This window comes from Phascolarctos cinereus, unplaced genomic scaffold (assembly GCF_003287225.1).
Source record: "Phascolarctos cinereus isolate Bilbo 61053 unplaced genomic scaffold, phaCin_HiC Scaffold_4;HRSCAF=312, whole genome shotgun sequence".
In the NCBI taxonomy this organism is placed as follows: Eukaryota; Metazoa; Chordata; class Mammalia; order Diprotodontia; family Phascolarctidae; genus Phascolarctos; species Phascolarctos cinereus.
This window is the reverse complement of record NW_027555847.1, coordinates 250,610,752-250,637,292: the sequence shown is the minus strand read 5'-3', so window position 1 is coordinate 250,637,292 and position 26,541 is coordinate 250,610,752. Positions and strand designations below refer to the sequence as shown.

The 26,541-nt window shown below is 40.4% G+C and overlaps 1 protein-coding gene across 6 annotated transcripts in view; it reads left to right on the top strand.

Moving 5' to 3' along the window:
* Positions 1 to 19,479, top strand: part of BAG1 (BAG cochaperone 1) — a 52,850-nt gene extending 33,371 nt beyond the window's left edge. For 4 of the 6 annotated variants that reach the window (XM_020967377.2, XM_020967382.2, XM_020967380.2 and 1 more), the window contains 4 exons: positions 1,568 to 1,675; positions 2,438 to 2,566; positions 9,061 to 9,123; positions 18,418 to 19,479. In XM_020967377.2, the coding sequence (XP_020823036.1) occupies positions 1,568 to 1,675; positions 2,438 to 2,566; positions 9,061 to 9,123; positions 18,418 to 18,507 (390 nt within the window). In that variant the 3' untranslated portion in view covers positions 18,508 to 19,479. The remainder of the gene's footprint in view (positions 1 to 1,567; positions 1,676 to 2,437; positions 2,567 to 9,060; positions 9,124 to 18,417) is intronic. The other 2 variants (XM_020967378.2, XM_020967383.2) reach the window with 2 other exon arrangements.
* Positions 19,480 to 26,541: the final 7,062 nt, after the last annotated feature.

Sequence of the window (26,541 nt, the reverse complement as noted above, 5' to 3'; positions counted from 1 at the left end):
GCACAAAGGGAGGGTCAAAAAATTTTATGCGGATTTTCCAGATGTCAGGGGCCCCTAACTCCCTGTGATGTGAAAGGGATAAGGGTACTCATGTGCTTCCTTGGTGGGGGAGTGTAAGTCTTGCAGCCTTTGGCGCCACCTAGAGTTCAAAGGCTCACATGGCAGAGAGTGTTAGGTGTATTTTGTAAGAGTCAGAGTATCTTAAATTGGGAAGGAGGCAATTTAATCTAAACATTTACCCTTTGAGAGGACTCCCATTCCAGCATTTTAGACAGATGGTCTTTTCACCTCTGCTTGAGCACATGCAGTAATATGGAGCTCACTATCTCATAGGGCAATTCACTTCATTTTCAAACAGCTCTAATTCACAGAATAAGATAATTTCAGTTGGAAGGGTTGTTGAAGGTTGTAGTTGTCAGGAGATTCTTCTTTATATTGAGAAAAAATATTCCTCCCTATGTCTTGTATACATTTGTCCTAGTTCTGCCTTCTTGAATCACCTAGAATAAGTCTAATCCCTTTTCTATTTGATAAATCTTCATATATTTATAAATAGGTATGGTGGGTACCCTAAGTTCTCTCTTGTTCAGGCTTCACCCCCAGTTGAATTGAAACTATGGTGGGGAAAGTTGAGATGTGCATTTCTATGACATTTGAAAGTTTGCAAAGAACTTTAAATGTTGTCTTATTTGATTCTCATCCCCATTTTTTACATAGGAATAAACTGAGGCTGAGAGTAGTTAAGGTACTTGCCTACGGTCACACAGCTAATAAGTGTCTGAGATAGGATTGAAACTCAGGTCTTCTTGACTCAAGTCCAGCTCTCTAGCCCCTGCACCACCTAGCTGCCTTAGTAGAGAAAACATGGTGGGTGAGGAGCAGGCCTGGACACTATCATTTCTATGACCAAATCAGATTCAACTGATTTACTCCCTCAGTGATGGTGCCAGTCCAGCATACGTCACTGAAATGAGGACTAATTTTAATACCTGGCATTTATATAATATGCTTACTTAATAATAATAAGAACTTGTAAAGTGTTTAACATATGCTATCTCTTATGATCCTTAAAACTGTTCAGTTATTATTATCCCCTTCTTATGGATAAGAAAACCGAGACTTAGAGTTTACACATAACTAGTAAGTATTGGAGGGAGGATTTGACTCTTAGGTCTCTCTGGTCTAGCACTGTATCCACTGGGCCAATGTCATCACAGAGATCCCAAAGTAACCCTGACAAATCAGATGTCAACCCCTGTTCTTCCTGGATGTTCCATCCTACAGACCAGTCTATGGCCTCACTGTTTGAAACCTGAAGGATTCTGAGAGAGGATTCTGCCCATTTCTCAGCCTTCAGTGCCTTGGGGCCAACTGGCTTCACTGACTTGCTTCACTGGTGTGAAGAGGCCCTGGGGTCAGATGAAGGCTGCTGAAGCCCTGTTTTGTCTTCAGTGACTCTTCTCAGGCCCGGTGTTATCTGCTTTCACTTGGCACCGTGACTTGTCCAGCTATTGTATATTTAAAACAGTCATGCAAATCCCTAGGAGTAACGTCTTTCTCCATGCAGGGTTTTCTAGCCAAGGACTTACGAGCTGAAGCTCTCAACAAACTTGACAAGAGATTAAAAGGAACTGTTGAGCAGTTTATGAAGATCTTGGAACAGATTGATTCATTAGTGAGTAAATAGTTACATAAGCAGAGTACATATTCTTAGAGACATATTTTTGACTTGTGTTTCCCAGTAATACTTTGATAATGCCTGTATTTATATATGAGACAACATATGAGATGTTCTTGATTTTCTAGGCTTATAGGAGAAAGTTGTGTCTAGACACAAACAATACAAAGGAAAACACCTTTTCCCCCCATTCCCTCTCTCATCCTTGGCTCTAAAATTCCATTTTTTCCCTTATCTTGTCCATTCCCTGGACATAGGACCATAAACCCATAATGAATGCATGTAGGGATGAATAGCAAGGCTACAGAGCCTCAAGGAATTAATGCTGCCCACCTCATCTCAATCCTCCTGTCCCTCACTCCCTGTCCCAGGTCTGTATCCACCCCTCAATTGTTGGTATGAATTAGAAAGCTCAGACAGTTATTGAATTATTTTGCAGACCTGAAACTACAATTGCTGCTTAAGCAGTTGCAAACATTTGCAGACAAGAAAGAAGGTCAAATTAAAGGACTAGAGAAGGGTTTTTGTGTGTATGGTTTTTTTTAGAGCCCCTCAAAACATTATATTCAAAATCAGGAGTTTTCAAAGATGAGTCTGCACTTGACCATGGCTGTTGTCTCATCAACCGCCTTTCATATCAGAATAAGTTATAATCCGACTTTTCCCTCCTCCTGCTTACCAAGTACCAGAGTGCCTGTGAGGCTTCCCATACCCCAAGGTTCAGGTTCCCATACCTTGATCCCTTCTCTGCCTTTGTAGACTTACAATAACTACCAAGCCCCTCTTGCTGAGCAGGACTTCCAGTCCTCGACTCGCTCCTGTCCAACTCTCCTCCGTTGCTGCCTATGCCCCAAAGTGACAGAAACCGTTTCACCTGGATACCCGCCGGTAGGTATCCTTTCAGTCGTTAGAAAAGTGGACTTCCTCATTGTTCTAGAGTTGCTCATCATGGGAAAGTCAGCTATGGTGGTGGCTTTTAAGAGATGATGTTCTCTTCACTCATATTTCAAGACATCTACCAGGTCTTTCTTCCATATGGTCATAAAGCACCATTATTTGGGTCTAGTCTCTTGCTGAGAATCTCAGTTCAGTCAAGGGGTCAAATAATGGCTATTCTATGCTTGACCTCACTTCCTGACTCCCCTGGGATCCAGCCACCAGCTGACATCTATTGAAATAACTGCTGTTATCAGCTGCCAGAAATAATAATAATCATACTTGGTTATATTTATATGGCACTTGAAATTTTACAAAGCACTTTATGATTTTTTTCATCTTTGGAGGAAGCCCATTTCTCCAAGGGCATGTCTGTGGCAAGTGTTGAAAAATCCTTTTTTTTTCCTTCCTACTAATGAAATGCAGACTAAAGTAGTAGAAAAAAACACTAAGCTTAGAGCCAAATGGTAGCTATTGTTCAGCCATTCAGTTGTGCCTGATTCTTTTTGATCCTATAGACTCTGGCACACCAGTGTGGTTTTCTTGGCAAACATACTGGAGTGATTTGCCATTTCCTTCTCCAGTAGATTGTTAGGTGACTTGCCCCAGGTCACGTAGATAGTAGATGTCTGAGGTCAGATTTGAACTCAGGTCTTCCTGGCTTCAGGCCCAGCACTCTATCCACTGAGCCACTACTAGGCTTAGTACTTGAGATCGTGGGTCTAAATCTGAACTCTACCACTTAATGCCTGTATGAGCATGGGCAAATTGCTTAATCTGCTTCTCTGGCTAAAATGAAGAGGTTAGATTAGATGAATTTTTAGACCCCTTCCAGCTCAAAATCTAAATCTAAATTTCTGGTTTTTCTAACAAATTACTTCCTTTCTTGACTTCATGCAAGCTTAGCAACTAAAAATGATCTCATTATATTTATATATCTATATATATCTATCTATATATATATATAGATAGATAGATATAGATATAGATATAGATATAGATATGTAAGTGTTGTGGGCATGTGTCCATCCTCATTTGCTTTCAGGCTATGAATGACTCTGGATAAAAAAAAATCTTTCTAAGAACTACAAGATACCATGAGAGTATCTACAGTATCAGTTATCAGGGAGAGTATATCTCTGGAGAGACAAGCTTTCTGAGTGTAAGAATTGCCAGTGTTTTTCCATATATAAAATGGCATCAATAAAATATGGTATGTGAGGGTCTATCCAGAAGGTACAAAGGGCAGCAAATGAAGGATGAATTCTTCTTCTTTAAAATGAGATGGTTGGAATTTCTAGGGGCCCTTCTATGTCTGGATCTGTGATTCTCTGATGCTTCACTGTAAAACTTAGAAAAGACAGTCACTGAGGAAAGAAAATTATTTGTTCCACTTTCTCTTCCATTCTCCAACCGGCATGAGATGGACTTTCAAAGAAGCAATGAAATCACAGCATTTCAAAGCTGGAAGGGACCCTTGTTTATAACAACAGAATGCATCAATAAAACTTTTTTTAATAGCCGTTAGAGCTGACCTGCCACATTCAATAAGCTGGCAGTAGCTGGCATCACCTACGCCAGTGGTGTCAAACTGAAGTAGAAATGGGGGCCACTATTCTGTGCATAAGGATACCTTTGCGTTGCATATCGACTTAGTTTTCAAATGTAATATTATCTGTGCTTTTTTGTATCTTTATTTGTTTTATTAAATATCTCCCAATTACATTTTAATCTGGTTCAGGATTGACTTAGGGCCCCAAATTTGACACCTCTGTCCTAGAACATGAAGTACTCCAGCGTAAACACCTAAATTTGGAGCTGCAGGTTTGGTAAAACTTATTCGTGCTTGACTCTTAAAATTATGCAATTTTAAATTTAGCATAAAATAGAGTTACAGTTGTTTTCCATCTAGCCAAATTTCTGAACTTCTTTGCTGAAGTGATCTGAATACTGCTTACCTAAAGTGTGTCAAGACATAATCAACTGCAAGGATGGAAGAAGAGAAAAGATGCAGAAACAGTCGAGTCAGCTCTCGATTTGCTCAGTGGCCTAACCCAAAACCTGGTCTTTTCTCCAGCCATTCTAGTTCTCTGGGCAAATCCACCTTTCTGAACCCCAGTTTCCTACTCTATTACATGAGATTGGATTAGATGATCTCTAAGGTCCTATCTAGCTCTAAAGCTGCACTCCTATGGCAAGAAAAGAGAAAGAGCCCAGGGATCTTCAAGTTATAACTTCAGCACTTACTAGTAACTTTTTTGGGCCTCAATTTCCTCATCTGAAAGATTGGATAATGATACCTGCCACTTCTTACCTAATGGGGTTATTCTTAGGAAAGTGCTTTGTAAACCTTATAGTGCTATAGAAATATAGGTTATTATTAGCATTAGCACTAATATTAATATTTAATAGGGAACAACAATAATATATTTTACAGATAAAAGGTTTTTCTGCTTTTACCACAGTTATCTGCAAAATTAAATAATCAAAACATATTAGTCCTGTCAGCATTACAATTAAGGTTTTAAGGAAAGGGACTGAGTTCTAGAGATGGCAAATTTGGAATCAAGGGATCTCCCTAGACTAGGAATCATTTCTGTGGTCTGGAAAGGAATAGCAGAAGAGTAAAATGATGCCTCGACTGTTAGAACCCAGAAAACCCAGATTTTTTTTTTCCTGGCTTTGCCATTAACTAGCTATGTGGCCTTGGGAGAGCCATCTAAATTTCTCTCCTTTCCCCCCACCCCCATCCACATTCCCCACTTGAGACAGTCATCTCTAAGGTCTGTTCTATCATTCTGCCACACAGCAGTGAGATATGAGCAGGAAATGACCAACCAAAATGGTCTGGGGTCTAGAACCAGCCATGGTCATAGTGTGCTTTGCATTAATAGTTTGGTTGTCTAGAGATCAGGACTAGAGTTAATTGGGAGGTGTTGGTGAAAAGAGACGTAATGCCAAAGCAATGAGAGTAAAAGGGAGCTGATAGCAGGGCATGGGCTTGTTCCTAGAAAGATGAGCAAGCAGCCAGAGATGAGGATAGGGTGAAGTAGAAAAGAGAAACAGGAGAGGAACCAACCATAAAGAATTAGTTTGATATTTATGAACACTTTCCATGTGTCTAAAGGCAGGGAGAGGAGACAGACAGCTACGCAATAGTGCATATCACATGACCTAGAAATAAAAGGTCATATCATAAGCAAATTAGAGAAGGGAAGGACATATGTTTCAGAGCTACATATGGGGAAGAATTTTGACCCAAGGGACAGGGGTAAAATAGACAATGTTGTTATATGAAATTGAAAAGGTTTTGTAGAACTAGTTATTGATGCAGTTAGAATTAGAAAGAAAATGGTTGACTGGGAAGAAAACTTTATAGCGTATTTCTCTGATAAGGGTCTGATATTTAAGATATGTAGAGAACTGAATATAAATGTGTAAAAAAAGAAAAGCCATTCCCCAGTGATAAATGGTCAAAGGTTATGAATAGCAATTTTCAAAAGAAGAAATGAATAATCAAATGAAAAATGTTCCAAATCACTAATAATGACATAAATGCAAATTGAAACATTTCTGAGGTTCTACCTCACCTATTAGATTGGCAAAAATAGCACAAATGGAAAATGACAATTGTTGGAGGGGCTGTGGGAGGTCTGGCACTCTAATGCACTGTGGGCAGAGCTACGAATTGCTTTGGCAATTCTGGAAAGCAATTTCAAACTGTACTCCCAGATTTCTTAAAGGGTGCATACCCTTTGATCCAATGGCATCATTACTAGACATATATTCCAAAGGGGTCAAATGGAGAGGGAAAGAACCCACATGAATAAAAAGATTTATAGTAGCTCTTTTTATTGTAGCAAAAAAATAGAAATATCATGGGGAATGGCTGAACAGATAATTTTAGTATGACTTTTTGTTGTAACCAAACAAAACAAAACAAAAAACCCCTAGAAAATGTTAGGGAATAGCTGAACAAAGTATGTTATATGAATGTAATAGAACATTCTTATACTGTAAGAAATGATGAAAGAGTCAGACTCAAAGTGACCTGGGAAGACTTGTATGAACTGATACAGAGTCAAGGGAGCTGAATCTAAGAGAACAATGCATTCAAAAATCACAGTACTTTAAAAGAAAATAAGTTTAAAAGATTTCAGAACTTTCAAGGCAGTTACAGGTTATCACTCTAGAAAACTGATGATGAAGCATTATTCCCACCTCTTGGAAGAGAGATAGTGGATTGTAGCTGCAGGATGAGACATGCATTTTCAGATATAACTGATCTGTGAATTTGTTTTGCTTACTATACTTATTTGTTGCAAGGAAGGGCTAGTTGTAGAGAGGGTTGTGGGAGGGCAGTTAGAGTAATAGTGGGCCTGATTTATTTCCCACTCCTGACATGATGAGGAGGTTGACAACAATCTAGCTAGGCAACTGCAAATTTCTAGCCTGGAATAGAAGATTCTGGATGTGGAGGATTCCAGAGAAGAGGCAGGGCAGAGGAAAGGCAGTATCAGGTAGAAGGATGAGGCATAGCTAAAGACTAGGCCAGGAAAAAAATGGATCTTTTTCTTCTGGACTATGATGCTTTTTTTAGTCTTTTCTGCTGTTTTATCACCTATTTCTTTCTCTACAAGTGTGAGTGTCCCTCAAGATTCCCTTCTGTTCCATCCATTCCATTCTTTTCCTTTCCCTTCTCACTCTATACTATTCCCCCTTGATGTTCTATCATAGTTCTCATTATCATCTTTATGTAGCTGACTCTCAAATCTATATATTCAGCCTGAATCTCTCCTAACTACAGTTCTAGCTGCCTGATGGACATCTCCTACTTAACACGTCCCAGGTAAGACATCATTTTTCTGTCAAATCTGTCCCCCCTCCAGATTTCTCTATTTCTGTTGAGGTCACTGTGGTCCTTGATGTCCCCTAGGTTTAGAACCTCAGACTCAACCTTGACTTTTCCCTTTCCATTCCACACATTCAGTCACTGGCCAAAATTGTACCATTTCTACCTCCTCTTTTCTCCACTCTTTGGGCCATCATCCTAGATCAGGCCCTCATCATCTTACAGGGATGAAGAAAACACATCCTCTTTTCTGCCTATCAGCATCAAGATGGTACATGGCAGTGAATGCCAGGAGCAGAAAATTAGAGGCAAGGTATGGGAATGACCCAAACCAAAATAACGCTAGAAGCCATTGTTTAAGGTAGAACCAGAGGTCTGGGCCTAGAAGAATAACCCAGAGTTGGGGTGCACATAGATCCCAGAGGTCTGTTGGCCTCTATGTGTCCATAGTCTCCTTCCTTGTAAAGTAAGGATGTTGGACTAGATAATCTCTAAGGCCCTTTCTAACCCAAAATGCTCATGACTCTTTGAGAAAGAGTAAGACAGTGTATTGAATCCAGGAAGGCAGTCAAAAACCAAGAAGACACAGAAACAAGAAAGTAAGAAAATGTAATAGGACTTTAACTGGGCAAACAGTCAGGAGCCAGGAAATCCACAGATATTAAAAGGAAAACACCAAATAGTCAAAGGAAGTGATTTACTTTAGGAGAATAAGCTAACTCCTGAGTCAGCATTAAGTCTGACAATTGTCCCATTCTGTGTAGCAGCATGCCACCCCTGGGACTGTGGCTCAGGCCTTTAGTAGTGCCCTGCTCTACTCCAGGGACTATTTGGTCATTTTTCACTCTTTTCTCGCAGCTCTGACCGCTAACAGTCTCTTCTGTCAAGCAGCTCGTGGTGGTCACTTGGAAACCCAGAGAATCATTATGCAATAACCTGGAATAGCTCTAGGTTCTCTCTGTGTATGTGTGTGTGTGTGTGTGTGTGTGTGTGTGTGTGTGTGTGTGAGATACAAAAAAGTCGAGTACAAAGTTTCTGCCCTTATGGAGCTTACAGTATAGATGTCAAGTTAAAGCAGTTAAAGAGTGAGACAGCATATATCAATCGGGTTTGCCTATACAGTAAAGGCAAAGCAAGAGAAGGGAGATATCACGTGGCCTTGAGCATCCAGGTAGATGGTGCTTAATATATATGGATTCAAGCAACTTTTGGAGACTGTAGAAAGTTGCAATTTGCATTTATGGAGAGAATTCCCATCTCATGAAGTGACAGACTCTTAACACTGGCATGAACTGGGTTTGTTAAAAATGGATTGTAAGATCATGAGTCTGGAGTTGGAAGAAACCTCAGAGACCAACTGTTCCAGCCCCCTCATTTTACAGATGAGAAAACTGAGGCTGAGGGAGATAAAGGGATTTGCCAACATCACTATCCAAAGTGAAACTTGAACCCAGAGTCCTCTGGCTTCGGAGCCAGTGCTCTTTGCACTGTACCACATGACTTCAAAATCCATAGTAGTCATTTTCAGATACAGCATTATTTCTCCTGGTGATTTTATTGAGGATTATTCATCTATTACTTTATATTTCTACAGACTCTTCCAGAAACTTTCAGAGACTGTAGACTGAAAAGAAAGGGATTGGTGAAAAAGGTTCAGGTAAGTCACGGAGAAGATGAAGAATCTCTTTGGCATTTTCCATATGTTTGATAGCCAACATTCAGTAATGGGCTTATAATCCAACATTAGCCACAGGGAACCATTAGAAATCACCCACCAGTACCTTTCCTGTGCTTGGATTTATAAATTTACTTGTATAAGGAAGAACAGAAGCTGAAGGGGAGTCCAATTCCTTAGAGCTCATTTCTTTTTTACTTAGCTGTTCTGTTACAGATATGATTTGGAAGTATGACCCGACTCCTGCTCGTAGGGAAACTTTCCTGAACCTATGAGACAGATAATCCATGCTTTTTGGTTATTACCAAATAAGTACTTGTCGATCGATTGGACTTTCAGACTCAGCTTTGAGACATCTTGTGACAGAATTCACCACCTCCTGAGATAGCCCATTCAGTTTTTAACAGCTGTCATTGTTAGGAAGTTTTTACTTACTTGAGCCAAAATCCACCTCACTACAGCTTCTACCCATTTTTCTTAGGTCTGCTCTTTGATGCCAGACGTTACAAGTCTAATCTCTTTTCTATACAACAGCCCTTCAAATGCTTATTTCCTTCTAAGAATCCTTACAGGATGTCAACCTCAGTCCCCTCACCATCCTGCTAACCTTCTTCTGAATGCTCTGCAATCTATCGATGCTCTTTTCCAGCTAAGGTGTCCAGAATGAACACAGTATTCCAGATGTGTTCTGATCCATCTATTCCCCACCCTCCACCCCCAACCTCCAGGATAAGTACAGAAGGACTGTTGCCTCCTTATTCTAGGCAATTTGCTTCTTTTAATGCAGCTTAAACAGTATGTTGGTGTATTTGGTTGATTTTTTTTTTACATACCCATTAAACATATTTTCACATTAGTGAAGTTGTAAGTAAAAATTAAAACCAATAGGAGGAACCATCAGAAAGATGAAACAAAATTCAACTTAAGGTAAAATTAAGTGAGAGCGATTCGACTTCCATAGTTCTTTCTTTGGATGTGGACAGCATTTTCCATCCCGAGGCCTCTGGAGATGTCTTAGATCCTGTAATGCTGAGAAGGGTTCAGTTTAACATTCTTAGTCATTGCATAACGTGGCTGCTATTGTATACAAAGTCCTCTTGGTTCTGCTCACTTCACTCAGCATCAGACCATTGGTTGATATTTCTTACTGTTGATTTATATCACATTTGTATATATCACATTTTCTAAAATTGCAGTATCACTTAAAAATAGATGTCATTTGTTTTTATATCATAGTCATTTCTAGACGTAGTCGTCTGTCTCCTGTTCCCCCCCACCCCTTCTCATATCTATGTCAAACTACTGTTCTGTGCTTATGGAATTGATTTTTTGAACAAAAGTATAGGACTTTACATTTTTTCTTATTTAATTTCATTATGAGATTTGGCGTATGGATCTAACTTGTTGAGATCTCTTTGGGCTCTAATTGTAATCCTAATTGTTAGCTTTATCTCTCAGCTTTGTGCCCTCTGCAAAATTGATAAGCATGCTATATATGGCTTCATCCAAATCACCAAAAAAAATTGAATAGAATAATGTCAATAAACATTTATTAAGTGTGCCAGGCACTCTGATAAACTCTGAGGATACAAACAAAGTCAAAAGACAGACCCTGCCCTCAAGGAGTTTACAATCTAGTGGAGGAAGACAATGTCCAAAAAGAAGCAAAAAAGCAAGGAAGGGAGGGATTATAAGTACACAAACCAGCATGGAGGGCATGATGGAGAAGAGTTCAGCCAGGTGGGAAATGAAGAATAAAGCCAAGTATCAATGTCTGGGACACTTGGTCATTAATCCAGTGCTAGATCCAGCTCCTTGTACTGTTGTATAGCCTATAGCCCACTTCTCTTCATTTTGTCCTCAAACCATGAAAGACTTTGTCATACACTTTGCTAAAATATCAGCATCCCATGTCTACAGCATTCCTCTGAAAAATTCTTTTCAAAATACTTTGTCAAAAAAAGAAATGACAATGGTTGGGCATTATTACTATCTTCAATTGCTGTCTTCACTTGATTAGTAAATTCCTGCCAAATCCCTCCTGAGAAAAGAGAGAGAGAGAGAGAGAGAGAGAGAGAGAGACTGAGACTGCTTTCAGCTGTTATTTGAGAGGTTTTAAATAAACATCCAACTCTCAACTTTCAATTCACTGCATCTTCTCTTTTTTCCCTGTTGATTGAACTTCTGACAACTCCCATCTTGCTGCCTTGCTCTGTTTCATTGTTTTCTTTTCCCCTGTGGAAGAAAAACTCTGGACTCTTCATTTTAGCCAAAATGGAGATTTCTTGCCTTTTTTTTTTTGTGAGGCATTCAGGGTTAAGTGACTTGCCCTGGGTCACACAGCTATTAAATGTCAAATGTCTGAGGTCAGATTTGAGCTCAGATCCTCCTGACTCCAAGGCCAGAGCTCTATCCGCTGCACCACCTAGCTGCCCCCCAAATGGAGTTTTCTTAATAAGTAGATGTAGCATCCCATCCAGGTCTAATTTCCCAACTCGCATTCATATTGATGAATCTGGTCCCCAAAAGGCAGATAAATATTCCCTTCCTCGGGGCACTAGGCACAGCCTTACTAGAACGGGGTTTTTAATACAGTTGCTCACAAGTCCCCACCACTGTGCAACCCACCGATTATCAGCTAGAGCTAATTAGTTTACCCAATGTTGTAAGATCACTCTCCTCACAAGGTCCTGGGGAGTAAATATGGCCAAAGGATAAACTCTAAAGTCCTGGTTTCTGGAAATCCTTTTCTCTTTTCATGGAGTCCCCATGAAATTCTCTTCAGGTGTAACTCTCTTTTGTTGTTTAGTCATTCAGTTGTGTCTGCATCTTCATGACTCCTTGGACCATGTTGTACATGGAGTTTTCTTGGCAAAGATACTAGAGTAGGGGGCAGCTAGGTGGCACAGTGGATAGGGCACCAACCGCGGAGTCAGGAGGACCTGAGTTCAAATCTGACCTCAGACACATAACACTTACTAGCTGTGTGATCCTGGGTAGGTCACTTAACCCCATTACCTAGCCAACAACAACAACAACAAAAAGAAACTGGAATGGTTTGCCATTTCCTTCTCCAGTGGATTAAGGCAAACAGGGGTAAGTGACTGGCCTGTGGTCACATGGCTAGTAAATGTCTGAGATCAGATCTGAACTCAGATCTTCCTGATCCCAGGCCCAGCATTCTATCCACTGAGCCACCTAGCAGCCTCTTATTTTCTTCTGGGCTCCTAGTGTCAGCACCCCTGTAGAGTCCTGAAGTTGCCTTTCCTTGGTGTCCGGTTTGTCCTCAGTGTGTCCCTCAACTCCTGATGCAGACACTGCCACCAGTCACTGCTGCTCTGGTGGACACGGATACTGATAGTCACTCCAGGTCTTCTAACCTTTCAAAATTCACAAAATTAATTGGTAAAGGAAGAAGAGATCCTTGTGGTTCATAGTCATAAAGGATTACACATACATTATCTCATTTGAGTTTCACAGTAGCCATGTCAAGTAGGTAATAATATTTAAGGGTTTTTTTTTCATATTTAAGTTTTTAAAAGAGAAGTGTTGAAGACTTGGGATCAAGAAGATCTAGGTTCAGATCTTGCCATTGACATACTTAACTAGCTATGTGACCTTGGGCAAATCACTTAATCCTTCTGAGTCTCAGGCAATTCTCAAAGATTTATCATTTTTTAAATAGTATTTTATTTTTTCTGATTACATGTAATGATAATTTTAAACATTTTATATACAAAATTTTGAGTTCCAAATTTTCTCCCTCTCTCCCTTCCCTCCCCCCTCCCTAAGACGATAAGCAATTTTATATAGGTTATATATGTGCAGTCATGTAAAATATGTTTCCATAAGAAGAAACAGAACAAAAGGGGAAAAAAACACTCAAAAAACCCAAAGTGATCTGCACTTAGACTCCATCAGTTCTTTTACTGGAGGTGGATAGCTTTTTTCATCAGAATTCATTCATTCTGAACTGACATTATATTGCTAAGAAGAGCTAAGTTAATCATAGTTGATCATTGCAGAATGTTGCTGTTACTGTCTACAGTGTTCTCCTGGTTCTGCTTACTTCACTTTGCATCAGTTCATGTAAGTCAAAGATTTATCTACTTAGTCATAGGAAGGATGAAATTCCTTCCATATGTCAGTGGAAAGAATTCTTGCCTTGATGAAATCAGAAATCCTTGTCACTCAGTCACTCAGCAAGCATCTATTAAGAGCTTATTGTGTGCCAGGCCTTATGCTAAGGGCTGGGGATATAAGCATCTGGGGCCATCTCCAGTCATCCTGAAGTGTATCTGGCCGCTGAACCAGATGGCTCTGGAGGAGAAAGTGAGGCTGGTGACTTTGCACAGCCCTCCCTCCCTTAAATCCAGTTCGATTGCTTGTCATGGAATCACCTCCATGATGTCATGGTCCCCTTCAAGAACGAAGGACAGACAACAACAAGAAGGCATATAATGACAAAGCAGAACAGTCCCAGCTGTGGAGATATGCTTACCTATATAAGCGTAAGCTGAATCTCCATTATGTAGAGCTTGCTTCTTTTAAGTAAATCATAAGCTCATCATCTAACTTTCAAAGCTGTCCTGTTGGTCTCTGATTCCTTCTGGCCATCTTTCTGTTCTCTTCTGTGCACTGGAATTCAAATTTGATTCGGAATGCAAATCTCAGTTTTGATAGGTGACCTTAGGCAAGACACCCAAACTTTCTGAGATGCTGAGGCTTTTCTGCTCAGTTCTAGTACAAAGAGAGACTCTATGGAGGTTGTTCCCACTTGAATGAACTTACAGACTCTTGATTTATTGAACTTGTCTTTCTTAAAGGCTAATGGAAAAATATTTTTTTCTACTTAATATTTAATATTGTACTCCATGTTTAGCTCCTTGCCCCACTCACTGTCACCGGGTCCAGCATTTCATCACTCTCCCTCCCTCAAAAGGACAAAACAGCCACCTTTTTGAAAATGGGCTGCTTCTGTTCGGATGTGAGGGGTGGGCTAGGACTGAGGAAAGAGATGCTCACACTGGTGATCATTTTGTTCAAATGAAGGATCATAAATGAAGTCATTGATGTTAATGTACTGCCTAACTTGTGAATTCCTATTCTGTATTTCTGGCCTTTTTTTCCCCCACTGTTTAACTTCTTAAATAAGTAGTAGTTCCCTTGCCAGATGTCTCCCTTTAAGGTCCTGAAATCTGGCTTCCATTCCCATCACTCAGCTGAAGCTAGCCTTTTTCCAAGATCACCAGGGACTGTCTTCATCCTCCTTGATCGTCACCTTTGACACAGATGAGCCTCCTTTGGCAGCTGTGGTGCCGTATTAGTCTGCTTGCATCTGCCTCTTTGACCACTCCTTTGCTGGCCTTTCTTTCTTGTCTTGCCCCCCTATGGGCATTCATTGCCCAAGGCTCGGTCCTTGACCCTTAGCTCTTTTCTCTCTTTATCAGGAGCTGTTAGGCTGTCACTTGAACTATTGATACAGTCCCACACCTTGCTGTGCTCAAACCTCACCTTCTGCAGGAGGCCTTTCCCATTCCTCTTCTACCCAATCTCCCACCCACTGTTGGTTCCTTCCCTCTGAGATTACCTTACTTCTTTACTGTATGTATCTTGTATGTGCATAGTTATTTGCAAGTTGTCTTTCCCATTGGCGTGCAAGCTGCTTGAGGGCAGGATTGTGTTTTTGCCTTTTAGCGTGTGTGTGTGTGTGTGTGTGTGTGTGTGTGTGTGTGTGTGTGTGTCCCCAGTGCTTAGCATGGTGCCTAGCATATAATAAACATCTAATAAATGCTTATTGACTGACTGGCTCTTCCTAGCTTTCTTCTGTGAGTCTTTGTTACTATTTTAATTCCTACTTCCATGACAAGGCTTGGTTTTTTCTCTAACCTAGAATGGCCTCTCTTCTCCCTTCTACTTCTCCAGCCCTGCATCCTTCAAGATCTATCTCTAGATCCATTTCTTGCATGAAGTCTTCTTTACTTTGTTTTTTTAACTTTTATTTTTTTCTGTCTTTTATATATATTTATATATATATATATATACATATACATATATATATATATATATATATAGTTTTAGTTTTCAACATTTCCTTCCACAAGATTTTGAGTTCCAAATTTTCACCCCATCTTGCCCCTCCCCCCACCCCAAGATGGCACGCATTCTGAATACCCCTTCCCCTAGTCTGCCCTCCCTTCTATCTCTCCCCCCCCACACCCTTTCTCTTATCCCCTTTCCCTTTTATTTCCTTGTAGGGCAGAATAGATTTCTGTACCTCATTTCCTGTATTTCTTATTTCCCAGTTGCATGTGGAAACATTTTTTTAAAAATATGTGTTTTTAAAACTTTGGGTTCCAAATTTTCTCCCTTCCTCCCACCCCACCCACCCTCACTGAAAAGGCAAGCAAGTCAATACAGGCCATACATATGCAGTCATGCAAAACACTTCCACAGTAGACATGTTGTGAAAAACTAACTCTATTTCCCTTAATCCTATCCTGCCCCCCCATTTATTCTATTCTTTCTTTTGACCCTGTCCCTCCTCAGAAGTACTTCCTTCTGATTACCCCTTTCCCAATCTGCCCTTCTCTCTGTCATCCCCCTGCTCTCTTGTCCCCTTCCTCCTCTATTTTCCTGTAGGGTAAGAGAGATTTCCATACCCAATTGAATGTGTATGTTATTCCCTCGTTAAGCCAAATCCTATGAGAATTAAGATTCCCTCATTTCTTCTCACCTTCCCCTGTTTCCCCTCCACTGTAAGAACCTTTTCTTGTCTTGTGCAAGATAATGTACCCCTTTCTGCCTCTCCCTTTCTCCTTCTCCTAGTGTAATCCTCTCTCATCCCTTAATGTTACTCTCCAGATATCACCCCTTCATCTTCAACTCACCCTGTGCCCTCTATCTATCTATCTATCCATTCATATAATTTTTTCCCCTCCCACTACCCTAATACTGACAGAGGTCTCATGAGTTATAAATATCATCTTTCCATGCAGGAATGTAAACAGTTCAGCCTTAATAAGTCTCTTGTGTTTTCTCTTTCCTGTTTACCTCCATGTTCAACTTGAGTCTTGTATTTGAAAGTCAAATTTTCTATTCAGCTCTGGTCTTTTCATCAAGAATGCTTGAAAGTCCTCTATTTCACTGAATGACCATTTTTTCCCCTGAAGGATTATACTCAGTTTTGCTGGGTAGGTGATTCTTGGTTGTAATCCTATCTCCTTTGCCCTCCGGAATATTATAATCCATGCCCTGGTCCTTAATGTAGAAGCTGCTAAATCTTGTGTTATCCTGATTGTGTTTCCACATACTTGAATTGTTTCTTTCTGGCTGCTTGCAATATTTTCTCCTTGACCTGGGAACTCTGGAATTTGGCTACAATATTCCTAGGAGTTTTCCTTTGGGGATCTCTTTCAGGGGAGATTGTGGATTCTTTCAACTTCTGTTTTGCCCTCTGGTTCTAAAATATCAGGGCAGTTTTCCTTGATAATTTCTTGAAAGATGATGTCTAGGCTCTTTTTTTGATCATGGCTTTCAGATAGTCCAATAATTTTTAAATTCTCTCTCCTGGATCTATTTTCCAGGTCAGTTGTTTTTCCAATGAGATATTTCACATTGTTTTCTAATTTTTCATTCTTTTGGATTTGTTCTACTGTGTTGATTTCTCATAAAGTCACTATCTTCCAATTGCTCTATTCTAATTTTTAAGGAAGTATTTTCTTCAGTAATCTTTTGGACTTCCTTTTCCATTTGGCCAATTTTGCTTTTTAGGGCATTCTTCTCCTCATTGGCTTTTTGGACCTCTTTTGCCATTTGGGTTAGGCTATTTTTTAAGGTGTTATTTTCTTCAGTTTTTTTGGGTCTCCTTTAGCAAGCTGTTGACTTGTTTTTCATGATTTTCTTGCATCACTTCATTTCTCTTCCCAGTTTTTCCTCTACTTCTCTTACTTGCTTCTCAAAATCCCTTTTGAGCTCTTCCAAGGCCTGGGACTGATTCATATTTTTCTTGGAGGCTTTGGATGTGGGAGCTTTGACTTTGTTGTCTTCTTCTGGTTGTATGTTTTGATCTTCTTTGTCACCAAAGTAAGATAATATAGTCTGACTCTTTTTGTGAGGTTTGCTCATGATCCCAGCCAATTACTTGAGTTTTAAACTCTTTGTTAAGGTAAAAGTCTGCTTCCAATGTGGAGACTGTACTGTTCCAAGCTTCGGGGGTTTGTATAGCTGTTGTCAGAGATACTTGTAGGGACCTGTAAATTTTCAGTTCTACCAAGGTGGTATGATAAGGGTCGAGGTGTTTACTCTTTTCCTGGCCTCAGCTCTGGTCTTTGAGTGACCACAAGCAATCTTTTCTCTCTTGGAACTGTGAGGAGGGTTTCCTGTTCACAGCCACTACAAGCTCCACCACGCCAGCGTTCCTCCTCAGCCCAGAACCGTCACCCAGAACTGTGACCCAGATCCAAGCACGGGCAAAGCAAGAGATTCCTGCCTCAGAACCAGCAAAGAGATCCCTGAAATTCCCCTCTGATCAGCCTCTTGATTCCCCCTCAGTCTGTGGGCAGGAAGCTCAGGATGCAGCCACCACCCGGCACCCACGCTCTGCGCTCTGGAACTGGCTCTGACCTAGCTCTTTTCTCACCGCAAAAACAGACTTTTCCCACTGACCTTCTAAGTAGTCTTTGGCATTCGTGGATTGAGGAGTCTGGAAGCTGCCACAGCTGCCCGAGATTCATTCCTCTGAGGCCTGCTTTAGGTTCGCTGAGGCCTTCGCGCCCACACTGAACTGCACTCCTCTCCCCACCCTGTGCGATATGCCTTTCCGATCAGCCATCCAGGCTGTCTTGGGCTGGAAATTTGTTTTACTCTGTCTTTTTGTGGGTTCTGCTGCTTTAGAATTTGTTTTTTGTGGGTATTTGGAGGGGCTTGGGGGAGAGCTCAAGCAAGTCACTGCTTTCACTCTGCCGTCTTGGCTCTGCCCCTTCTTCTTTACTTTGACTTCCCATTGTTGATCACTCTTAAAACTCCTTGCAGCACTTTGAGTCCATGCCACATAATGACCCATTTAATTCTATACCATGTTATATTACTGATGAATTGTTTCATGTGTATTAACCTTGTGCCTCCAACTAGGATGTCTACTTGAGGTAAGGATCATGTCTTGTTATTTCTCTGACAGCTGTAGTGCCTCCCAGAGGCCTAAGCTCGAAGTCGTCGGTACTGGGCATAGACTGACTTGATTTAGTCTCACTTTGCCTCGTGTTTCTGTTTTTCCAGGCCTTCCTAGCTCAGTGTGACACTGTTGAAAGAAGTATTGGACAAGAAACAGATAAGCTGAAATCAAAAAATCTGGCCCTGGCTGAATGAGAGTTCTGTATAAATTAGAGAGTATGATTGCTCTGAACACGAAGAAAAGTTTACTCTATTTTGTAACACATGTCTACCTTTATTTTTAGATCCTGCCTGTTTTACTGGTGCCCATTGGGAGTTGTCTAAATATCAAATTTATTCCACAAACCCATTCTCCATAGGTCCTTGAATTGTTTTTGTGTGTCCTGATCCCATACATTCTTTTACTCTATGTAGTTATCCCTTTTCAGGCTTCCAGGGGACAACAGCGTTGCAGGATGATGGGAGAAAGGTTCCCCCCCCCCCAAACTGAATATAAATCAGAGGTGGCTATTTGTGTCCTTTGTGGGATCAGTGGGTGCTTTGCTTTGTCTCCTATTAGCCTCATACTTAACTGGGGAGGTACTGACTAGGTCATATTGAAACTCTAATTAACTCCTACACTCCCACATAGATGACTGAAAAACAGCTCGTTAATAAAAGTCACAACAAGTCAAACCTGGTGTTTGGCTCTGTGCAGGTCGAACCTGCAAGCTGACACCCTTTTAACATTTTTTAGTGGGCTGTGTTGGTGTATATATACCACTGATAAAGCATTAGGAGTAGTTATTCTACGTGGCCCTGGCACAGTGGACAAATGGGTTATGGGAGCTAATAGCTGCACAGAGGCCAATCCCCAAGGTCTAGAAGCCTGGTTCCAAACCGGAATTTGGAAGAGGGTAGAGAATGTAAGTGTGGTGACCTTTGGAGCTAAAAAAAGAAAAATTGGGCAGTTACTAAGAAGCATAAAAGTCTCAGAAGCAGGCAACATGTATTTTCTTCAAGGATATCTCTTTTGTTTCACTCTGTATCTTTTGTGATATATGTTTTCTTTACTCCTCATTATTATATTATTTTTATTATTATTATTAAAATACAAGTTCAAACAACGTGCCAAACAAACAGATCTGGGAGTTTTTCTTATTTAAAAATAAAATAATAATCATTGTATGGTATTGTAGTCTGAGTCCATTTTTAATGAATAATAGCAACCTGAGAGTTGTAGAGTTTGGGTTTTACTTATTTGGAAATTGTCCTCCCTCTGCCTTAAGTTGGTGCTACCTGGCTACCAGGACCAGTGTGTGTGTGTGTGTGTGTGTGTGTGTGTGTGTGTGTGTGTGTGTGTGTGTGTGGGTGTGTGGGTGTGTGGGTGTGTAGGTGTGTTCTGGAGCATGGGAAATTGCCGCAGGCAGATTTGTGAATACCAAATTAAGTTGGTGAAAGGGCAAGAGGAAAAGCCTACATTTCAAAAGACTGATTTAACTGCAACCAGGTTTGATATGCCAGTGTAGATAAGGTTTTTTTTTATAACGAACACGTAGCCCCAACTGAGTTTTCCTAATCTAAGATCTGCCTACCTTCACTTTCTCTACTGAGTGTGCAAGTTGTATAGAACCTCTGAATGACTTGATTCTGCTGTTGTTGCATTTTGATTCTGCTCTCCAGATCAGGCAATGGGGTTTGTTAAGAGAGACTGAGCTGGGGAAGAGGTGGGGGGGAGGGCTGGAGTGTGGGGTGCAGGAAGGTGGAGGTTGTGCAATTGGAGTGGAAATTGGTTTAGCCCAACAAGAGGGCTTTGTTGATTTTTTTTTAAACTAGATTAACCAGTTGTTGTGGCTGATTCTACAATTTAGTCACAGTGGTCAAACTCATTGTGTGTAGCTACACCTTGATTTATTTTTCATGGAAGCAGTAAGAGGCACGGAGGGAGTAGTTGAGGTTCCTGGAACCTGGTAGCCTTAGAGGAAGACCAGGGAAATCCATCCATGCCTTTAATAAGGCTCAGTTCTTGCTTCTTGCTCTCTTCTTCCTCCACATTCTCTAAAGTTTTTTTTATTAAGATTAATTTAGCAATTATCAACAAACGTTTCAAAGAACAACAAAAAGAAATTGTATGTAAAATTATGAACTGTCACATTTTAACTATGTACATAGATACGTGTGTATACACTCAATTTCACAAAATTGTCCTGTTTGTGTCCCCTTCTAAACTCCCCTTTTTGTTTTCTTCTTTGCATTTTTCTGTTTTACTGATGCTCTTTTCTTTTTGTATTCCTGTCACTTCCCGCTAACTTATCTCCTCTTCCTCAAGCCTCCCTTGAAACAAATAAATACAGGCAAGCAAAACAAATCAACACATTAGCCATGTGGGAAAATGTATATCTCATTCTGCACCTCTAGTCCACCATTTTTGGGTCAGCCAGTCAATTGTCGTTGTGTGTCTTTTGCTCTTGAAGAGGGCCAATGACATCACGAGGGTGATGTCTTGACTTACTCATGAATTAGATTTAAGTGAGGCAGAGCTCTTAGCCTCACCATCTCCTCCAGAGTCTTCCAAGTCCAGTGACAAGACAAAAGTCAAGATAACTGGTGGTGATCCAGGAGCTTATCTTTTCTAAGCTACATAAGCATTTATTAAGTGCCTACTCTGTGCTAGGCCCCATACTGAGTGCTGGGGACACCTGCCTTCAAGAAGCTTGCGGTCTATACAGGGAGACAACAGGTAAGCCAACATGTACAAACAAGCTATATACAGGATAAGTGGGAAATAATCAAAGAAGGAAAAGCACAAGAATTAAGAGGGGTTGTCAGGAGGCTCACTTCTTCCATCATGATTGATCCTTGTGTTGATCAGTGTTCTGAAGTCTTTCAATGTTGTTTCCTTCAATGAATTTATCCTGTTTAGGTATCATCTCTATATTAACAGCTCTCAAAAATCCCCAACTCCAAACGGAGCTTTCCATTTGAGCTCCTTACCTTTAAATACCTGAAGGACATCTTTTGGATGTACTACCTTACAAAAAAAGCTAAAGACAACAAAAGGATTTTTTTTTTAGCTGTATGATGGCAAGGAGGAATTTTTTTTAAAGGGATAGAATGACTTAAAATGTAACAAAAATTAAATTAAATTAAAAAATAAAAGGAGTAGAGTGTCTGGGGAGGGGGGAAGATAGATTATCATAATAGGTAATGAAGAGCATGCAAAACTAATCAACTATTTTATTTCTGTTTAACACTCTGCCAAGGAGAAGAATTATCCACTTGGAAAGGGTAGAACAAAAATGGTTAAATGGTTAACCAGAAAACTGGAACTCATGGAAATTGAGAGTGTAAAAGAACACCTAATTGCCTTCACTGAGTTCAAGTCACCAGACCTAGATGAATGGAAATTTACAGATGTGACTACTAATCTGTTTGTAAGTGACCTTTGAAGAAATATGGAAGATGGGAGAGGTGCCCTAGTATTGGAGACTAATGTCCTGATTTAGACAAAAATGTTTTTTAGTTAAAATTTTATTTTTTTATTCTCTCTCCTATCCCCCCCCCCATCCCCATTAGGAAAAAGAAAAGAAAAACAAAACCCTTTATAACAAATAGTAAGATAAAACAAATTCTCACACAGGCCATAACCAAAAAAATATGTCTCATTCGGCACCCTGAGTCCATCACTTCTCTGTCAAGAGGTGCATAGCATGACAGCATGTTTCATCAGGAGTACTCTGGAATTATAATTCCAGAAACTTTAATATCGAATTTATACAGCAATAACAACATTGTTGTTTGTTTTCACAATGTTGTTATTGCTATATAAATTCGATACTAAAGTTTCCACCCTTTCCTTCTGGTTTTGTTCCCTAGAGCCTAAGTCCCTTCCACAGGACAGACCTTCAAATACTTGAGCATAGTTATGGCCTTTCCTCATCTTCACCCCTTTGTGAATGAATTCACTTTTACACAGACCTTTTCTCTTGAATCCATTGCCTCTTTATCGTGTGGCCACTCTTGTACTGCCGAGCTTCACTCTTGGATTACTCTCACCATCCACCTCTTTTGCTATGCATGCCACTGAGCCATGCTGGAGAAAACCACAAAACTGTGCAGACCGGTGCCACTACAATTTTATGGTACAAAAGCTTACTTTGGCAAAGCAATCTTTTTACACTTTCCTAATTGATTCACCATCTCATTTGCCACAGTGGCTTTTCCAAATCTTTTCATCCCTCCCCTAAATCTCCCATGACTCTTCCTTTCTCCACTCTCTCAGCTGAGAATTTTGCCTTATATTTTACTGAAAAAACTGAGGCCGTCTGAATGCTCTCTTACACTCTCTTCCACAAGTGATGCCATTACACCTCTTCTCCAGAAGATTGCCCCATCAATCGTCCCTTGTCTCAACAATTTTTAGTCTTGTCAACTGACTGCTTTCCTGCTGCTTACCAACAGGCCCACGTCTCCAACCTCCACCTTCCTGCACCCCACACTCCAGCCCTCCCCTCATCTCTTCCCCAGCTCAAAAAGTCCTCACTTGATTCAACGGTCCCTACTAGCTATCAGCCTATATCTCTTCTTTCTTTTGTGGCTAAAGTCCTTGGGAAGGCTGCCTACAATCAATACTTCCATTTCATTTCCTCTTAACTCTGCAGTCTGGCTCCCACCCTCATCATTCAAGTGAAACTGCTTTGTCCAAAGTTATCAATGTTCTCTTAATTTCCAAATCCAATGGCCTTCTCTCATTCCTCATCCTTGACCTCTCTACCCACCATTGACACTATTGATCACTCACTTCTCTTTGATACTCTTTTCTCTCTAGGTTTTTATAACATTAATCCCTCCTGGTTCTCCTCTTATCTGTCTTGTGGTTCCTTTTCAGTTTCCTTTGCTGGATTTTTTTTTCTTTCCTTTCTTTCTTTTGGTGAGGTAATTGGGGTTAAGTGACTTGTCTAGAGTCACATACAGCAAACACAGTGTTACGTGTCTGAGATTGGATTTGAACTCAGGTCCTCCTGACTCCAGGGCCAGTGCTCTATTCACTGCACCACCTTGCTACCCCCTTTGCTAGATTTTCAACTAACTCTTGATCACCAATCATGGGTGTCTCTTAAGACCCTGTCCTGGGTCCTCTTCTCTATCCCTTTGTACTATTTTACTTGGTGATCTCATCAGCTCCGATGAATTAAATGATCTATGCTGATGATTCTCAAGTCGTCTTGTCTATCCCTAACCTCTCTATTGCCTCACATCTCCCACTGCCTATTGGATATCTCAAATTGTATGTACTACAGACATCTTAACACCAAATAGGTCCAAAACAACTCATTACCTTTCCCCAAGCCCTCTTTCTAATTTTCTTATTATTGTCAAGGACACCACCATCCTCCCATCCTACACCACGGTGGTGGTATGGGCCCGCGCCTCCAGACCATCCCTGCATTATTGCAATAGTTTTCTGGTTCATGGTCCTTTCTCAAGTCTCTCCTCATTCCAGTTTCACCCTCCATTCAGCTGTAAATCAATCTTCCCAAAGTTCAGGTCTGACCAACGGCTCCCAATCACCTCTAGGATCAAATATAAAATTCCCTATTTGGCATTTAATACCCTTCATAACCTGGCTCCTTCTTACCTTTCAGGTCTTCTTATACATTGTTCCCCACCCCAAGATCTGTAAGCCAGTGACCCTAGCCTCCAGGTTGTTTCTTGAACAAGACACTCCATTCCTTGGTGTCATGAATTTTCACTGACTGTCCCTTACGTGTTAGAGTCTCTTTCCTTAACTCCATCTCCTGGCTTCCTTCAAGTCTCATCTAAAATTGCATCTTCTACAACAAGCCTTTCCCTGTCCCCCTTCATGCTAGTTTCTTCCCTTTAAGACTAACTATAATTTATCCTATATATATATATCTCATTTGTACCTAGCTATTTGCATGTTGTCTTCCCATTAGACTGTAAGCTCCTTGTGGGCCAACATTCTCCTTTGCCTTTCTTTGAACCCCTAGATACCTTGACACCTAGTAGGTGCTTAACAAATGTTTGTTAACTGACTGACTACACTATGCTTCCCTTAATGCAGCCCAAGGTCACATTAGCCCTTTTGTATGCTACATCACACCGCTGACATATTGGGCTTGCCATTAAAATTCCAGTACCTATTTGAAACCAACTGCTTTCTAACCATGTCTCCTCCCTTTTGTGCTTGTGAAATTGTTGGGTCATTTTTTTTTTTTGTGCCCACATGTAAGGTTTTACATTTATCAAATACTAAATATGATATAAGACCATCTGACATGAGGACTAAATTACAGTTCTAGTGTCAATCCATATATTAAATTTTAGTAAAGTTTAATTTCTTTTTGAAATAAATATAAGTAGAATTTATCATATTTTATTTCTTGTATACCCCTTGGTGTGCATGGACCCCACTTTGGAGACCACTGGTTGAGCCCATATTGCTCAATCTTTTCTGCAAGAATTATGTAATAAACTTTATCAAATGCTCCTCTGAAAGCTAGGTAAACTAGACCTACAGATTATCCTGATTGACTAGTTTAGAACCTTGTCAAAAAAAGATATAAGGTCAGTTAGACGTTATTTGTTCTTGATGAAATCATGCTGCTTCTTTGTAATCACCAATTAGTAAATCAACAAGTATTAGACATGTTTATTAAGTGTGCCAGATACTTCTCATTCTAGATATTCACCAGCCATCTCATTAATAATCTTTTCTTGAATTGGTGTTAAGCCTATTCTCTTCCCTTTTTTGAAAACTTCAACAACATCCCTAGATTGTAAGCTCCTTGAAGGCAGGGACTGTCTTTTGCCTCTTTTTGCATCCCCAGCACTTAGCACAGAGTCTGTCACTTAATAAATATTTATTGACTGACTGACTTGTTTTTATTGATGGTCCAGGAGAGCCATATTGTCAGCACAAGAAAAATGAAAGTAAATTGACCAAGCTCATTCAGCATCTAGCAAAAGAACTCTTGGTTTTTAAAGACAGTTTTTCAAGTTTTTAAACTCTTAATTTTTAAAGACTTTTTTCGAGCAGAGGGACAGCTAATGGAATTTGTAGCCACAGAAATAAATGGAGTGATGTTGATGGGGGGGCTCCTATGTGGTGTTGATAGACTGGATATAAGCTGCTAACCCCACCATGCCTTATGACAAGCCTGTATCAAGGGCAATTGTATCCCATACTCTGGACTGAGCCCTACCCAATGGTAACTGGCTTTAGCTATGTATGGGTCTCATACACTACACAACTATAAATAAATAAATTCAATAAATAAATAATACTAGTAAAAATGCCAGAAAAACTGTACTATGAAATTCAGAATCTTCAGTGAGGACTATTCTGTTCCCCTCAAGCTTTCAGAATCCCTATGAGCTCCTACCTCCACTTAGCAGTCCTAAGCCATCCAAGTCTCTGCATATAAACTTGAGGGACCCTAGGGCCAAGACCAAGGTTTCCGGTTATCCTAGCTGAGGGGACCAAAGGCCATCACAATGTTGTAGAAAGAGGAGAGAGTAGCTAAATACATAAAGGATTGCTAACCACAGGCAGCCAGGTAACTATCCTAGCAGGCGACCCCAATAGGTACATAGGGGGACTTCACTTTCCATTGGCATTTTGTGGCAGACTGCTGAGGGGAGGGGCATCCTCGCTTAATTGGAAGAGAGTGGAAGACCCCCTATCAAGTTAATTAACAAGCATTTACTAAATGGTTTACTATGTGCAAGTGTTGCTAACTAATTAAACTTACACTTCTCAGTGAATGCAACCAAACTTTGTTCATCAAAGTGTGCAAACAATGCCCTCTAAGAATAAATTACCAGCATGCTGTCTCAGAGGTTCTGATGGGCCTCTTTCATACCAGACTCAACAGTGTCCTTCTTCTGCCCAGCTGGAGGCCATGCATCTTCTCTCTGGGGTAGTGTTTTGGCAAGTCTATGTAACATCTGTCAACCAGTCGGCACTGCCTTCAAGCCAAGATGGCCTTACCCGAGTCTCAAGTACAGGAAATACAAGAACCAGTACTAGTGAGGCCTCTGGGCCTCTGGTATGTTTTTACATTTTTAACTATGAATTCCAAAGTTGTTTACCACAAAATGTGATTTGTAGTTTACTTTAAAATTACTGATAAATGATATCATATTGCTTGCATTCTCAAGGGATGGGGAGAGGTTTGGGAGGTAGAGATTAAATGAATGCTAAAAGAATTTTTTTAATGCAATTTA